Source organism: Myxocyprinus asiaticus, chromosome 37 (genome assembly GCF_019703515.2).
Source record: "Myxocyprinus asiaticus isolate MX2 ecotype Aquarium Trade chromosome 37, UBuf_Myxa_2, whole genome shotgun sequence".
NCBI lineage: Eukaryota > Metazoa > Chordata > Actinopteri > Cypriniformes > Catostomidae > Myxocyprinus > Myxocyprinus asiaticus.
In genome coordinates, this window is record NC_059380.1 from 26,140,974 (window position 1) to 26,157,812 (window position 16,839).

Consider the following 16,839-nt stretch of genomic DNA (forward strand, 5'->3'; position numbering starts at 1 on the left):
AGTTATTATGCAAATGAGTGCAGTGGGCAGGGCTTGCCGCTTGTCATAGTTGCAGATGGTTTGGACAATAACTTGGAAAACGTACCTTTTATCGCTTGTCTGTGTATTGCATCATGTCTGTTTAGCACACAGTATAAACTAGCGCTGCTCCAAACCTAGTGTGCTGCCTACCTAGACAGCATTTGAAGGCTTCATATACTGTAAAGTTAAAATATGCAGTTGATCTGATAATTAAAAATGACTTTTATTGGCAGCCAGGTCGATTCAGTCATATTATTGTTAATATTTGTAACTTGACTAAAATCAGTTAATTTAAATGTTTCACATCTCCATTTTTAGGTTACCTGACAAAAACGTTTGGCAGTGTAGGTGTGCTGTTAATATGAATGCTGTTCAAAAGTTAGGCAGTATAATAATAAGATACAGTACCTCATTTTAGCCAAATTCTTATGCAACATCACATGTATTCTTTGTGTATTAGACAATTCCAGGATGCATTGCAACAAGATCAGTAAAAAATATATAAATAAATGAATAAAAATGTGGATGAAGCAAGAGAAATGCTGATTATAAATAGACTTGATTAAATACTGAAAATATTGATATAAATACTTATTGCGTCAGTCTCTGTTTTTTTTAAAATTGTTTGTATATAAACATGCCAGACAGATTTTTGAAAAAGCTGTGTCAAAGTAAAAGATCTAGCCATTTTTAAACGCATGAACACATCCTGTGTGAACGACCCCTTAGAAGGTAGCCGACTAAGTAGGCAGAAGACAACGAGGCATCTCACTGGGTTTTTGAACAGTGCTCACATTTCTGTGTAGTGATTTTGGAGCAGTGGTTGTGCTTTTCTTACAGGGTAAAGTATGGCTGTTTCAGCTATATACAGTACAGTTATAATGCTTTCCAGCTATCATGATGGCTGGTGTGCTTACAGTCACTGCCAGCTGCTTTGAATGTGTGTTAGTTTATCATGCACAGCTGGAGCAGGATTGGTCTTCTACTGTCGTGTGTAGAGTGTACTGTCCCCAGTGGGTTTAGTGCATCACACACTACAGTACTTCTCCTGAGGAAAACCCAAGACTAGATAACTCCAGTTGGAAACAATTTGGGGTCAAAATAATTAGCAAATACATAAATTGAATTTGGGCTGTTAACCCTTAAATGCATGCCCCAGGTCTTTAGTGACCAGGAACCTCATTCTACTCCCTCTATCTCATCCATTTTTGGGGGAAGTTATACCCCAACTTGTTTATTATTCCTCAGCAGTTTTCTTCAGAATAGTGTAACAATAATAATAATAATAATAGTAAATGCCAAAATTGCAAAAAAGAATTACCAAAAGAATAGAGAGCTGTTAGAGACCTAATATGTGTAATAGTGTCGAAATATATATTTGCGCTTCCAGAAATCATGTTTATGTTTATTTTATATCTATATAAGTTTACTATCACAGGATTAAAAAAAAGCTTTGTTTATTACAAGACAAATTAGCATTATATTCATATAAATTACTACTACTGTATATCATGTACATTTTTTGCGTAATGATGGTGAATTATCAGTATCATATGCATGTACACATTCATGCTATACATGCAGTTTGTTACTCAAGGTGGCGCTGTTGTTTCAGGATTTACTTGATTTACATTTGACATTGCTATATGAAGAAGCAATGTGGAAGAAAACTATAACAAGAACAACAGATGGACAATATGATATAGCTATTGCCATTTGGGTGTACTACTGAAATTCTGTAAGTTGTATATCTATTTAGACTCAATAAGTGTATGAAAAAATACATATGTGTAGCTTATATGTTGTGTGTAGCTCAATATGTGTTTGACAGACAGTTGTGTCTCATAAAAGTTCAGCGTGGGGGTAATGAATCCTGTTCTATCATCTCTTTAATATATGAAAAATAAAACATAAAAATATACAGAAAATATTCTATTCTTTTATTTTATAATTTTGTTAAAAATACTTTGAAAATTTTACACTATCTGGGCATTTTGCAGATCCATTTTTGATAGGGTTGCTAAAGACTCGAGTAATTTAAGGGGTAATTATACATTATATGCCCTGTGTGTTTGCACTAGCATGTCTATATGGTGTTCTACTCTCTCATCAGCCTGTGGGACAGCTAGCGCGGGTGCAGAGGACGAGGGGGAAGCTGAGGCTGGTTGGATCGAGGGTGCTGCTATCTTACTCTCTGTGGCGTGTGTCGTCCTGGTCACGGCCTTCAATGATTGGAGCAAGGAGAAGCAGTTCAGGGGTTTACAGAGCCGCATCGAACAGGAGCAGAAATTCCAGGTGGTGCGTGGAGGACAGGTCATCCAACTTCCTGTGGCAGATATTGTCGTTGGTGACATTGCGCAAGTCAAGTATGGTACGTGTCCATTTTGAAGCACTCTATATTTGTGTTTAAATCTTTATTTGAATTTTACATTTACCTATCCCCTTATAAAGTATGCATAAATGCATAATTTTAAGACATTCCCATTGTCCAGATATTCATATTTCCCTACTATATAGTATCCATAAACAGTAAATCAAATGAATAGGATGTCCAAAATCTCAGTATTAATGATACAGTAGGTGAACAACACCCACATGAAGTACTGCATCTGCTGAGATTCTGAAGCTTGCAACCACTTGAACACTTTACTATTCCATAAGGCCACTGGAGCTGAGGAGCTGTCAGATTCAAAATGGTAAATTTTTAAGTTGAATTAAAAGACCTTTGATTTGAGTGGCTCATTTCAGGTGTAAGTATAGGCACTGACAAAGTTATTTGTGGTTAAATTATACTTGTTTAAGAACAACCAAGTGAATTATTTCCATGGCTATGGTTAGTACATTATTGCTCCAAGAACACACAGGTCAAAGGTCAATGCCAACATGGCAGATGTAGTGCATCCAGCAATGTATTTATACAACACACCTGCAAACCTAAAGAATGGTTGAGAGGTAAGGTAATCGGTACATTCTCTGAAATTACATGATTTCTGACGTGCTGATCAAGATTTTAGAGGCCAACACTATCCAGTCAGGATATTTCCTGAAACTAAAGGGTCAGGCTGCTTCTGCAGTTTTCATTAAGAAATTCAGGTTGTTATTCCAGATCTCCTGAACAAGTAGGAGGCAAATAATGTAGCTGTTGACAGTGACGGAGAGATCCTGTGGGTGAGAGTGTTTGGCAGGCTGGAAGAAGGGCTCCATCTTCTTGACTAGTTGGAAGTACAGTGATGGATTGTGGTCCCAGGCTTACCGTTATTTTTGAACATGTGTGGGAGTCTGAAGAAAGAGCTTGATATGATGCATTGCAAAAAATGGAAGATGAATGCAATACCATCACTGAAAATTACATTCTTGCAGAATAAAACAACAAAAGGGCCAAATATCAAACCCTGGGGAACATCTAAAATATAGCTTTAGTGTTGCACTGCAAGAAATCATTCTCTAATTAGTATTTTTGGCCTGTTTTCAAGTAAAAAATATAATAATAAAAAAAAAATCCTTAAAACAAGATACATTTACTTGAGTAGAAAAACTAATTTGCACAGGATAACGAAATCGTAAGATAAAGGGATGACTTTTACACCAACTAATCACATATGCTTCCCTCGTCTCCTTCTTAACCATGATATTTAATTTCTTTTGTGGTACACAAAACACATTTTCCAATTAAAAAATGGTAAGGGGTTCCACTTCTGTGGTTAGGTTTGGTGTGGGGTCTGGGTTAGGGGTTAAAATAAGTAAAAAGCTCACAATCGCATGTTCAAAACACGGATGTATCTCACAAATACACGTTCAAAACAAGGATGTTTCCCTTTCTTCCGTGCTACAAATCAGGGCTTTTGGGGTGTTAAGAGTATGGGTAACTATTGATTTTCTATTTATTCTTAGGTTTAGGTTTGCCTCAAATTACATTTCCTGTAACACAGAATAAAGGAAGTAGTTGTGTTTAGAATGATACAAGGGTAGTGCTTGTCATTGTTTGGTCTAAAAGTTGTACGTTTTCAAATGACCTAAGTCAAAATCGCCAAACTGTATGAATTAATGAATTTCTTTGAGATTGGTTTGAAAATGTAATATGATAATAAGACTGTAAACTTCATACAACATAAGTGTCACAATATTTTGTTAGATTAAGGATTTGTGACAGGTTCTTTAACTCTCTTCTTAAAGGAGGAAGTAGGAGCCAGGTAAACAATCCACATAGTCTTTTATTTTACACACACAAGGATATGCTTTTCAGCATAACATACAGTCAGCTTTGTGCATCTCTCTCTCTCTCTCCTCCGGCGGTCTGGATTGCCTCTTTTATCCCTCTCTAGCTCTCACTGCAACACAGAACAGCTGTTAGAGATAATTTCCCACAGGTGTCAATTCTTACCGTTGTTCCTCTCCTGGCCTCGCTCTCCGCAGACATCGCTCAGCCTCGCCCACATCACCACAGGACTAAACCAAGAAAAAAACAATTATCATTTGATGTCAGAAAAATAAACTTCATTCATGATGTATTCTCTAAAAACAAGTTTTAATCTATACTGCCTGGCCACAAAAAAAAAAAAAAAAAATTGCATACTCTAATATTTTGTTGGACCGCCTTTAGCTTTGATTTCGAGATCTTGTATTGATGATGGGAGAGTCGAATCACTCCGTAAAGTCTTCTCCAGCACATCCCAAAGAATTTCAATGGGGTTAAGGTCAGGAATCTGTGCTGGCCAATTCATGTGTGAAAATGATTTCTCATGCTCCCTGAACCACTCTTTCACAAATTGAGCCCGATGAATCTTGGCATTGTCATCCTGCAATATGCCCGTGACGTCAGGAAAGAAAAAATCCATTGATGGGATAATCTGGTCATTCAGTACATTCAGGTACTCAGCTGACTTTTATACTATTGCGGCATAATGTTGCTGAGCCTAGACCTGACCAATTGAAGCAACCCCAGATCATAACACTGCCTTAAATCCAAACAACTACTTTTTTTTGTCCAGGCAGTGTATTATGCTTATATATTCTATTATTTTGCGTCTCTAATAAATGTAACTTGTTTTAAGGATGTTTAGATATTTTTACTGAAAAACAAGTCAAAAATAATGATTAAGAAAATTGTGTGCAGGCCTTGCAGGCAACATGATACAGTCCATGTCATGACATTTATCAGTTAGGGTTGTAAATTCTGAAATATTAGAAAGATATTCTGTTGTGAAATGCTTAACAAAAGTGCTATCTTAGAGGATCAGCTTTGGAATTCTTTGTAGATGGCAATATTGATCCAAACTTTTTGGAGAAACCTAAAGGATTATTAGAAAGGACACTAAGGTACTTGAAAGAGCTTTGGAGATTAGATTATAAAATATAGTCCATCGTTGAGTGTGTCTCTGTTCAGAAACAGTTTTGTCTCCATTATGCCATTGGCCATTGAATTTTACCCCTCGTTAAGCTCAAGAAAGTGCAAACAAGTGGTCTCTGACATTTTACCCAGGGCCGTATTTTAAGAGCGCTATGCCTTAAGCACAGCACTATACATCACGTCACACATGCAAAGTCAGCGGGCATCATCATGATTTTTTAAATATATATTTTCATGCAAGCATGTGCTTAAGTCAAGGCTCAAGTGGGTTGGTGAAACCTTGCGTGCAAAGTGCTAATGCATGGGTCAAGTACAATTTAATTTTGAGGTTCTTCTCCAGTTATTGCACAGTTTGCATCCTGTTATATATATTTCATTTCCTATCAAGCATTTCCTGTCAAGCACCTCCTCAGGCTTTCAGAATTTCTGCACATTCTCTCAACAGTGCAAATGAATGGGCAACTAAAGTCAGATTGTCAGATTCATCAGCCAGTCAGATTGATTTATTTGTTCTTGGTGGGTGTGATCTTCAGGAAATGTCCCGGTCGTGGCCTTCTAGCTGGCCTTGAGTGACGCAATCACGCTTTAAGTGATGTAATTTGAAAGCGAGCGTGAGATCTTGCTGACGAGTCGACTGTCATTACTGCCGCTATCGCCATTGAGAAAGAGATCCTTATGGATTTAAAAACACTCTGCATGACCATGTGATTGCTTAATTTATTAAACAGGAAAGGAGGACAGATTTTCACTTCAAGTAAATTGGTAAGTGCTTTTTGCATTGTTATAGCAACATCAGGAGTTTTCTAATTGTAAATTAGGCTGCTTGAGCATTCAGGGTCGGATTAAGTTTTGAAAAGTAATGCTGCATTCCATTCAACCTGGAAAGTAGGATTTTACAACTTCCTACAAGGAAAAGTGCAATGGAATGCATCTTGAAGTCAGAATTACAACTTGTGGGCTCGTGCAGAAATTCTCAACTCTGATTTCGCCAAGATGCAGGGGCATGATGTCACACAAGCATGTCGACACTCAGGGAGATATACAAAGTAAGTGATAAACATTCACTTTATTAAGTAATATCGATAAATGAGTTAGTTTCCACATTACATGATATTTAACAAATATATATATTTATATATATACATGATATATATATATATATATATATATATATATATATATATATATATATATATATATATATATATATATATAAATGATGTATTAACAGCTTGTTTAACAAATGCCTGCAGAAACAGGTGTATAAAACATTATAATCTCTTTTGATAATCGTACACCTGAAGCACAAATGCTAGCGCTGCAGCATTGCTTATCAGTTGGGTTGCTAGGAGACATCTCTAATGAGAGTCAAACCCCTGCTAAGCTAACAGTAGCATTGCAGTTTTGTTTCTTAAACGTCATCTTCCGAATATCGGGGAATGGATTGCATTTATGTTCGGAGATATCAAGTAGGAATATCCCACATCCAGCTTGAATGGAACACAGCATAACCGTGTACCCTGAAGAAATGAAATTTATTGCAAGCAACATTTAAATCGCAAATATTATTAGATCGATTTTTCCAGGTATTATAGACCTCCTTGGTAGATTCATATGAAAAATTATGATTTTTGAATGTCTGTTCGGGAGACGTTCATTTCACAAACAGTCATGCTGCAGTTAAAATTAGGCTTGCTTGAGCATTAAGTGTCGTTTCAAGTTCTGGCTTTCGAGCGTGGACGTGTTTTTAAAAAGTCAATTGGTATTATTAGTTAGCTGCGACATAATGTATGATGCCCAAAGGCATAGGGTGTCTTATTCATTATGAAACTGTGTTTTCTTGATGTCATGAATCACACTGAAGGCCTAGACTTTAATGCATGGCCCACCACTGCACACATACACCCACAGAAATCCAAACACTTCCACCCACGCCCACTTGCACTTTGCGCTGGCATGAAAATTGTGTTTATGGTTTAATCACACTGATTAAAATTGGATAAAAACAGAGAGCATGGTCGTTGCGCTTAGCGCTGCCCCTTGTGTGGTCATGAATATAGGTAGCTGTTAATAGTGAAACCAACAAACAAGCCAATTCATTATCATTTAACAGATTTGAGCTTTAATAATTAAATAATTTCTTAAAGGTGAAGTGTGTACGTTTTTCGTCCTACCAATGGACACATTTTTTTTTTTTTTTTTTTTTTTTTTTTGCAATTCCCTTTGGTGAAGCTAGTAGCACAGAAATTATACACTTCACTTTTAATATATAAATATCGTACGTATAATCTTTTTTTTTAACGAACAGAAACTGATTTGTTTATTTTTTATCCAGGTTTGCTGGCAGCTGGTTTGACAGTTTAGCACATTAACAGCTGCTTAGAAGTTTCAGATCCCAGCCAGACTGCATCAAAATGTCAATATGAATAAAAATTATGATCTGTATTTATGTTCATATTTTCATCTACTAATCATGCATTACTGTGTTCAGGTGACCTGCTTCCAGCTGATGGAATCTTGATACAAGGCAATGATCTGAAGATTGATGAGAGTTCACTGACGGGAGAATCAGACCATGTGCGCAAATCAGCAGATAAAGACCCCATGCTTCTTTCTGGTGAACGTCCACTTTACTACTATATAATATGATATTTTCAATTGATTGTTCTATGCATTACCAGTGTTGGGCAAAATTCTGAATTTAAGAATCGGCTCCCTTTTGAGTAATGAGTTGGAATTTAATTTGCTACGGCTCATAGAATGTTGTATTTTAATTTGAAAAGAAACAACAAGAATGGGAATTTACTGAATTGCAATTTAAAGAAATTAAAAACAGTCACACAACAGTGGAAATAAATTTGCCTGACAGAACACAATGATAATTTGACTAATTAATTATGTATATGTATTCCCTGAAATGAATAAAAAAATATCTAGACATATTTCTTAAAACCAAGTTCAGTGCTTTTAAAACAATGAACATAGCCATCAAAACAGCTTTTAATTTTTTTATACAGATCTGCAAAAATCTTAATACAAATTAATAAAAATAAAAAAATAATATTGTCATAAAAATGTTTAATACAATACAGTTCTACATTTACTTAATTTACTATTGATGTTATAGTGAAAAAAAGTCATCAAACATTAAAGTCAATCAGCATTGGTGGAAATATAATTACATCACTTAATGTCATTCATGTATTAAATTAAAAGGAACTGAGTACAATTTTGATTTTGACAACAATGGTGAAACAGTACAGCTCTCTGTTCTGTGTTGTGTGTAAATATATGTTCATTTGACAACATAAATTCAGAGTGGTATCCCTCTGCATTCTCACAGATTACATAAACAAGCCAGTTATCACTTTTCACTCTTGGTTTGCTGACAGAAGCCATTACTACAGTAGCTCCTGGGATAAAGATACAATGATAGAATGTGATTTCAAATGGCTATACTGTAGCTATATATACAGTTTATTTTAGTTAGAAATGCCTAAATCATCATTTGTGAAAATTACCAACCATTTAAATTTACCAACCCTATAAGAGATTGCTTACAGGGTTTAATGACCAGATATTTTTTTATTTAACTGTAAGCTTTACAAAAAAACAAGGCAACAAAATGTAGAAACAAATGGTGACTAAAAACTGCGTGAAAATTAACACTGACAAGGCACAAACTGTAAGCCTGATTTGCATAGAAAGGCTGCACAGAATGACAGTGACTTAATTTAAATGTGAAAAGACACTTTTTTTTGCCCTTTTTTTTAAATGCCACATGCAAACTGTTAGAGTTGTTTTGTGAATTATCCTCAGAGTTTTTTCTTTAATGATATTTCAGTGTAACTTGGCCTTTTATTGTGTGTTAGTCCTTGAGATTGCTCTGCTTATACTAGTAAAGTGTGGCTCTAAAATAAACCATGTAGTAGTTTATTTAAGTCGTAACAGCAGTCTGTGGTGTCAGTGCTGTCTAGAGTATTACATCATGCAGACACTTTACTTGTGTGAATTGAATTGAGGTCAGGACCGTCTGTGCTGTCAGTGCTGGCCTGCTATTATTTACAGTTTCTTCATTACTTACTGCACCACTAACTGTATCACCAGGCACACATGTGATGGAGGGTTCGGGTCGGATGTTGGTCACGGCTGTCGGTGTAAACTCTCAGACTGGGATCATCTTCACCCTGCTCGGTGCTGGGGGAGAGGAGGAGGAGAAGAAAGAGAAGAAAGGTAGGTATCTAAAGCTCATCCTGATAAAACTTCAACAGAGTCCAGGTAAAGCCTGAACTGTGGTGTTTATACCTGTCCTGATCTTGGGGCATTTCTGTATGGATTGAAACCTGTAGTTTTACTTATTCATTTAAATACTATTATAGGACTATAACATTTATCAACTTTCCTGTGCTTTAATTTGCACATCTGTGAGAGTAAATGTCAAAAGCAGTATACTGGGGTGGTGGAAGAACAAAACAGCAGTATAATATGTACTAAAAATGAAAACATTAAAATCTCAGACAAATTTAGATGATATAGAAAATCTATTTATTTACCTATATCATCTTTACTCTGCAAAGGCAGCACAAATGTTGTATCTGAAGGCACAGCCTGATCTCATGAAATTTACGTGAACATGACAACGTTTTTGCAATTCAAAATGTACGTTCTGTATAACACATTTGGCTGCAGTTTTCCAGTGAAATGTCCAGCTGGGGTGCCAAAAGTGAGTAAAATAGTGTCGTATTCAGATGAGAATTTACCACGGAAATATGAAGCTAGAACAGTGACTAAGTACCTGAAACTGAAATTTGTTAATCTGAACTTGAATTTGAAAAAAAAACTCTGATTATAGAATTGCAGGGTTAAGGTTGTGCAAGTAAATAACTCAGCTCTAAATTGACCTTTGGCCTAGTTTGTTTACAATCTGAGAGATTTGTGAAAGATTTGTATTTTAAATTCAAAATTTCTTCTTAATCTGAAAGTGTAAACCTGTAATTCTGTAATCTGAATTTTTACAGCTAATTCCATCTGTAAACATTCAAAACGAAAAAGCTGCTTTTTAAAGGCAAAAGATGTATAACTTATGCTACAAAAAACTGTATTTTTTTTCAGTCACATTTCTTTAATTCAAGTGAACAAATTTTAGATTCAGTTACTTCAGTCACTGTTATCGCTCCTTACAATTTTTTTTAGTTTTTGTGTGTGTGCATTTTTTGCGATTATACATATAGTACAGCATTTACACTGATTCTAAGGTAAGCATCACTGTTAATATTGCTCATATTTAGGGTTAGGGATTTAAACAAACCTCTAACCCTAAACTTAGCACTGCACCATATGTGCTACAGACATGAATGATTCATTAAATTGTGCAACTTGCTGAGGAGGGATGGACTATTTATTTTCTAATTGATTGCACTATTTTCACCAACGGATGATGAAACGGGTGAAAAAATTCTGTGGACTTACATTGTAGACTTATATATAATTGTAGTGTTGTGTTTTGCACAGTCAAGCACCACTAATTTCACTAAAATCTAGTGCTTTTATTACAAATGATGTGCAACTCCAATTTTCGGACACTCAGTTAGAACAGGCATGTGCAGAGGGGGTGGCTCTAGGGGCTCGAGCCCCTGCCCTTTTGCTGAGGCACCTCTCAAATACCAACCAAAATGAAAGCTTGCACAGCTATATGAAATGATTTTCTTTTTTTTACACTTAATAATAGTATTTAGGGGTGTACAAATGTGTCAATATTATGCAAAAACTTCGATGCATCCATTATGGAATTTAATAATCAATTATTGTGACTATAATAATACCCAATGTGATACAGAGGCATTGCAAATTACATGAGCACTCTTGCAACAGACAAGATGTGGGGCATGTGACAGAGGAAACAAACACGCACTTTAAATGAATAAAGTTTAGTTCGGATTTCTGCCGCATTGTTCATAATTGCGCTCGTATATGAGCAAAATAAGTTAATTGTTGTTCTTTTCTTCCCCAATTGCGATTTATTATGCATAATATGGAATATTTGTAGAATACAATTAGTTAGGGCTTTACTCGCGATCATTATTTGTCCTCTACATGTTACACGCCATTAAAGGGATAGTTCACCCAAAAAATATTTTTCCTAATAATTTATTCACCCTCATGCCATCCCAGGTGTGTATGACTTTCTTTCTTCAGCAGAACATATTTGAAGAAAAACAGGAAAATATCTCAGCTCAGTAGATACTTAAAATGCAAGTGGATGGTGATCAGACATTTGAAACTCCAAAAATCACAGGCAATAAGCATAAACATCATCCATATGACTCCAGTGGTTAAATTAATGTCTTCAAGAGTGACACAATCACTTTGGTGTGAAGATCAATATTTAAGTACTTTTTAACTATAAATCATTGCTGCTGGTCAGCAGCAGTATGTCTGTGCACATCCCTGAATCAGAAGTTGTACATCAGTTGTAATCTTTCATTGGAATTGACATATACTTTATACCACACAAAGACTTCACTGACATAAAAGTCTTCCTCTGATGAATCACAGGACTAAAACTAACAGATTTTTTTTTTTTTTTTTTTTTTTTACTGAATTTAACATATATTACATGAAATTGTGCTTTTTCTGGTTGAGTATTCTGTACTACCCACACCCATGTTGGCATAAGGCCTTATGTGCTTGTTATTCTGCAAACTGCCACACAGGTCAGGCAATGGAGGATGGCCATCAACTAGCAGGTAGAGTATACATCTCTCCATGCTGGGGGTATCCACAGTAATCATCATTTTATTATACCAGTAAACCTTCTTTTCCCTTCCAAACCCTGCTTTAATAATTGCCACTTAAAAAGAAGCTCTTTTTAAGTATTAAGAGAAACACATTTTATCCATTACACATAGATCTAGAGGTCGTTTATTTATTTCTTTAACAAATGATGAATTTGTGGTAATCACTGAAGATATGGATAATTATATTGTATTGTTCTCAGTGTGTATGTTCCGATTTATTAATTTATTTTGTTGTCTGATACACTACAGCCTGCTGATTGTTGTGGTTAAAGCACTTTTTAATTTCTTAGCATGTTATTTAATTATATATTTATTACTTATTATTATTATTATTATTATTATTATTATTATTTTGGAATCACCTATTCCTGTCTACTTTAAAGATATCATACATATTACAGTATTTTTACGATTTTCTTTTCTAGTAATTTCAGCTCAAATGAGGGAAATTTGTGAATGCTAGCTGTTTGGGCCATTGATCATTGTGTTGTTTTGTGACTCGACTTTGTTTTATGTGCTCATGTTAAGTGTAACCTGTCTTATGTTGCAGTGTGTTTTGCCATTGATGTCATTAGTTTGACATCACCTTTCAGTTGACAGCAGCATATTGAAAGTATACTAATAATGGTAACAACACTCTTAACCATGCTACTCTTGTTCATTATTACTGGCTAGACTCTTCCCATCTCTCCTCACACCCCATCGCAACTATAGCTACCGATGGTGCGGCAAGTGCAAATGCCCCTGGTAATACCAGCCTAGTCAATGGTAGGTTGAGCAGACCTCTGCTGTCTGTCCCTCATTTGCTCCGCCTCTTTTTCTCCCTTGATCTTCCTGTATGGTCCTCTCAATGCATGTCACCTCTCCCCGTTACCTGCTTTCCCCCCTTCTTCTCTCTTCTACCATTTTATGTTCTTATATTTTATGTATGCAGATAAGAATGCCACATTGTGGAATGTGACGTTGGATGTAAATGTCTAGAAATGAATTATCAAAAGAACAAGGCGATAGTCAACAAACCATAAACAAAATAAGAATTATACAGTAACTGAAGGTAAAGCATGTAAATTTCAGAAGGTAAATTTAAAACTTCAGACAGAAAATCATGACAGATTTTGTGCATTTTCATTAATAAATTAAGTATATATTAATACATTAAGTAATTGTAGTATTTTTGGTATATTTGCACATGATATTTAAAGTGTAACAAGTACATTTGAATAAAATGTTATTTACAAATGACAGAGGTTTACATTTTTTATGTCATTAGTATGCGTAAGTGTTCAAGCTTAACCCTGTAAAGCCTGACTTATGAAAAAATGGTCATAAAATTCAATTTATTTTGAAAAACTGTTTTTAGTACCATTAGCCAAACTATAAAAAGAAATGGTAAAAAAAAAATAACTTTCAGAGATACCAAATCTTTGACAGCTTCCTCTCCTTGGTCTATAAATATAGATTGAAATGCATCACAGTTCAATTCAGCACATCAAATACAATATTAATAAAATATTATTTTTTCAATAAACAGATTTCATCATATGTATTTTATGCACCAAACACTATATTGACATAAAAATAGGGAAATTGTAAAAAAAATGATCTGGGTCTCAGGAACTTATGGTAAGATGACATTATAATAGCTTGTAATTGAAAATAATGAGATCTTTATAATGACAAAGCAGGCTGCATATATGAAAATACACAGAAATATTAGTTCACACTTAAAATGTATCTAATGAAATCTATATGTCAGAATTTTCAAAGCTCTGTCATTTTTTATTTATTTATTTATAGTGGGCATGAATAGAATGTAATGGTGATTGAGAGATATACCTCAAAAGCATGTTGCATCATATTTGATACATATGTATTTCAACATGCTTTTCAAAAAAAAATATATACAAAATTTTAACCAAGCATAAGTTGCTTATATTCAGCAAATACTCATTTTAAAACATCAGTAGCAATATAATCATTACTGTCACTTTACCTTTATTAAAATAAGCTGTAATTTATCCCAACGTAAGTGTCATTTTTCACGCAAGTCTGCCGCCATTTTAAATAGATTGATATAAACAATGAAACCACTATATAAAAAAATATAATATGTTGTTATAAACAAAAATAACCACTATATGGTACCATAAACATGTGAAACTTACATACCATAAGCTTTTTAGCTTTTCAGCTTGAACAGAGAGTGAAACAGGAGCCGTTAAACATTGTGTATCATATCTGATACATAAGGCGTTATAGGGTTAAAGTGAAGTTCTAGCACAGTAATGTATGTACAGATTCTAAAACACAAACTATCACAACATAGATGTACAAATTTGCATAGATCCTGTGTTTAGGTTTATAGAATGCTGTTTCCCTTTCAAGTCGGTCACTTTGATGCTGCGTTAGTAGCTGACGCAATGGGTACTCCACAGAAGTGAAGCCAGGCACATAATATGGCACATAATACAAAGCACAGCACCGTCATTTTGTACGAAATCTTTTACTTTAGGGTCACGATTACATCTTGTGCTCTCCAAGCCAGACTCTAAACAGTGAGTGGATTATATTTCCCTGTTGTGTGCTGACGATCAGCATTGTATCCTTTGCACTGCGGTGCATTGCAATTGCATTGTAATGTGTGTGTTTCTTTCTAGCAAATTGTTAGTTTCTCAAGTTTTTCCCTCTGTGCCAGCGATTTATCCTTCTATCTGATGGGCACGAGTGCTGTTCAGAATGCATGGCATTTTGCAAGTGTTTCCCTCCATGCCAAAGATTTATCTCCCTGTCTGACAGGCACGAGTGCTATTTGGAATGCATTGGCCAGACCCACGCTGAAGCTGCGCTCGCTTAGACTGATTATGTTCATTGTGAGTACTTGAAACTCAAGACGCTTCGCTCCTGGTTTGCTTTCTTTTTGTCCTAGAGAACCATATGAGAAAGGGAAGCAAGGCTTGGATGTGGAGTGCAGAGAATCAGATGATGAATTAATGCCAGCTTTGGTATTGTGTCTCTCCTCCTCTCCATCTGAAGTGTCTCTCCCCTTCTGTTCACATGTGATTATCTGCACCCTGCAGCCGGTACGCATGATGTGGTTTTGTTTGGTGGACATTAGGAGGGGTATACTTTGTCACTGCTGGCTTTGGAAAGTGAGAACTGGTCATGCTAGATTGAGGCGCTCACTGATTTCCTCCACACACCCCCCATGGAGCTGAAAGCAGTGAGAGGATGGCCTGTTATGCCGAGTTACTAGAAGTTCTCACATGGGCAGTTGAGAAGCTTAATCTCGATTGGCCCATTCCTGAAGCGCCCGAGCATTTTTGCATAGTGCAACTCTGAGTTCTGCCACCTGTTGCTGTTCTTACGCTTATGCCCTCTCATCACACCCTCATGGTTCTCCAGGCCTACCAAGCCGACTTACTCAAAGACATTGACTGAACCCTAGTCCTTTAAAGAACTGCGGGGGCCCACAGATTTGCTGCTCTGGGCCACCAATATCACTGCCCAGTCTGTCAGCAGGTTCCAATCGGCCAAGAAGCAGTCAGCTGCCTATAGCCATATTTTGCTGAGGTGGAGTGTCACTGTAGTGCATCTAGTTCACTTCCGTTCCTACTCAGGGCAGCATTGCTCGAATAGGAGTATCTTGGATGTGTGAGTTCTTCCCAGAAGACATCCATGCCCCCCAGCACTGTCAAAAGACTTTGCTGGGGTTGCACAGGTCTCCACAGCTTTAAGTTTAAAGTCCTTCTATTTGGCCTGTCCCTAGCTCCTCACACTTTTACCAAGTGTCCAGTACCCTTGTGCCCAGTCGGTAGGTTTCCTTCTTAGGAATGGAACTCAACTCAGTGACTATGACCGCTCGCCTGGCTGGCACCCACATTCAATCTACCCCGCAGTGCTTGAAAAGGTTCAAGCCACATGTAGTTTAAATTCTGCAAGTGTTTCAGCGTATGCTGAGATGGCAGCTGCTGTCACCCCTTTAGGATTGCTGCACATGAGGCCTCTGCAGTGGCCTCGTCGCATGTGGCAATGCAATTGCTCATGTCTCCTTGTAATGTGGCACTATTTAGCCATGCTCGTGATATGGAGGATGTCCTTGTTCTGTCAGAAGGGTGTTGCACAAGGCCATGTTGTCAAATGCAAAGTTATCATGATGGATCCATCCAACTCAGGCTGGGGTGCCCTGTGCGATGGTCCTCTGGCCTTTTGCACCTGGATGGGTGCACGAACTATGTGGCACAAAATTGCCTATACAGTCCTTCTAGACGGTTAAAGTCCTCCTGGCTTTCAAAGCCTTTTGAGCAGACGTGTAGGGCTTTTAAGTTCTGGAAAGTAAGGACAATACTGTGGCTGTGGCGTACTTAAATCACCAAGGGGGTAGTACATTCGCACCCAATGCTAACCTGACGTGCCATGTTTTTTTCTGTAGCGAAAAGCATCTCCTCTCTTTTTGTGCACTGTGGGGCAGACTTGCAGGGTGTCAGATCAGGGGAATAGAGGGTTCATCCTCAGACAGTTCAGCGATATGGGAGGTATTCTGGGAAGCCAAGGTTGACATATTCGCCTCCCCAGAGATGATGCATTGTCGCCTCTGGTGCTCACTGATGCAGGTTCCAGTAGGTATGTACACCCTGGCTCACAAATGGCCAGCGAACATTAACACACGCAAAGTTG

General features: G+C 36.7%; 1 protein-coding gene across 9 annotated transcripts in view; it reads left to right on the forward strand.

Annotated features, from left to right (window-relative positions):
• Positions 1–16,839, forward strand: part of LOC127428169 (plasma membrane calcium-transporting ATPase 2) — a 99,719-nt gene that overhangs the window by 23,872 nt on the left and 59,008 nt on the right. For 6 of the 9 annotated variants that reach the window (XM_051676327.1, XM_051676319.1, XM_051676321.1 and 3 more), the window contains exons 3-7: positions 2,135–2,392; positions 7,860–7,985; positions 9,476–9,601; positions 12,082–12,114; positions 12,841–12,933. In XM_051676327.1, coding sequence (XP_051532287.1) covers positions 2,135–2,392; positions 7,860–7,985; positions 9,476–9,601; positions 12,082–12,114; positions 12,841–12,933 — 636 coding nt within the window. The remainder of the gene's footprint in view (positions 1–2,134; positions 2,393–7,859; positions 7,986–9,475; positions 9,602–12,081; positions 12,115–12,840; positions 12,934–16,839) is intronic. The other 3 variants (XM_051676323.1, XM_051676326.1, XM_051676320.1) reach the window with 2 other exon arrangements.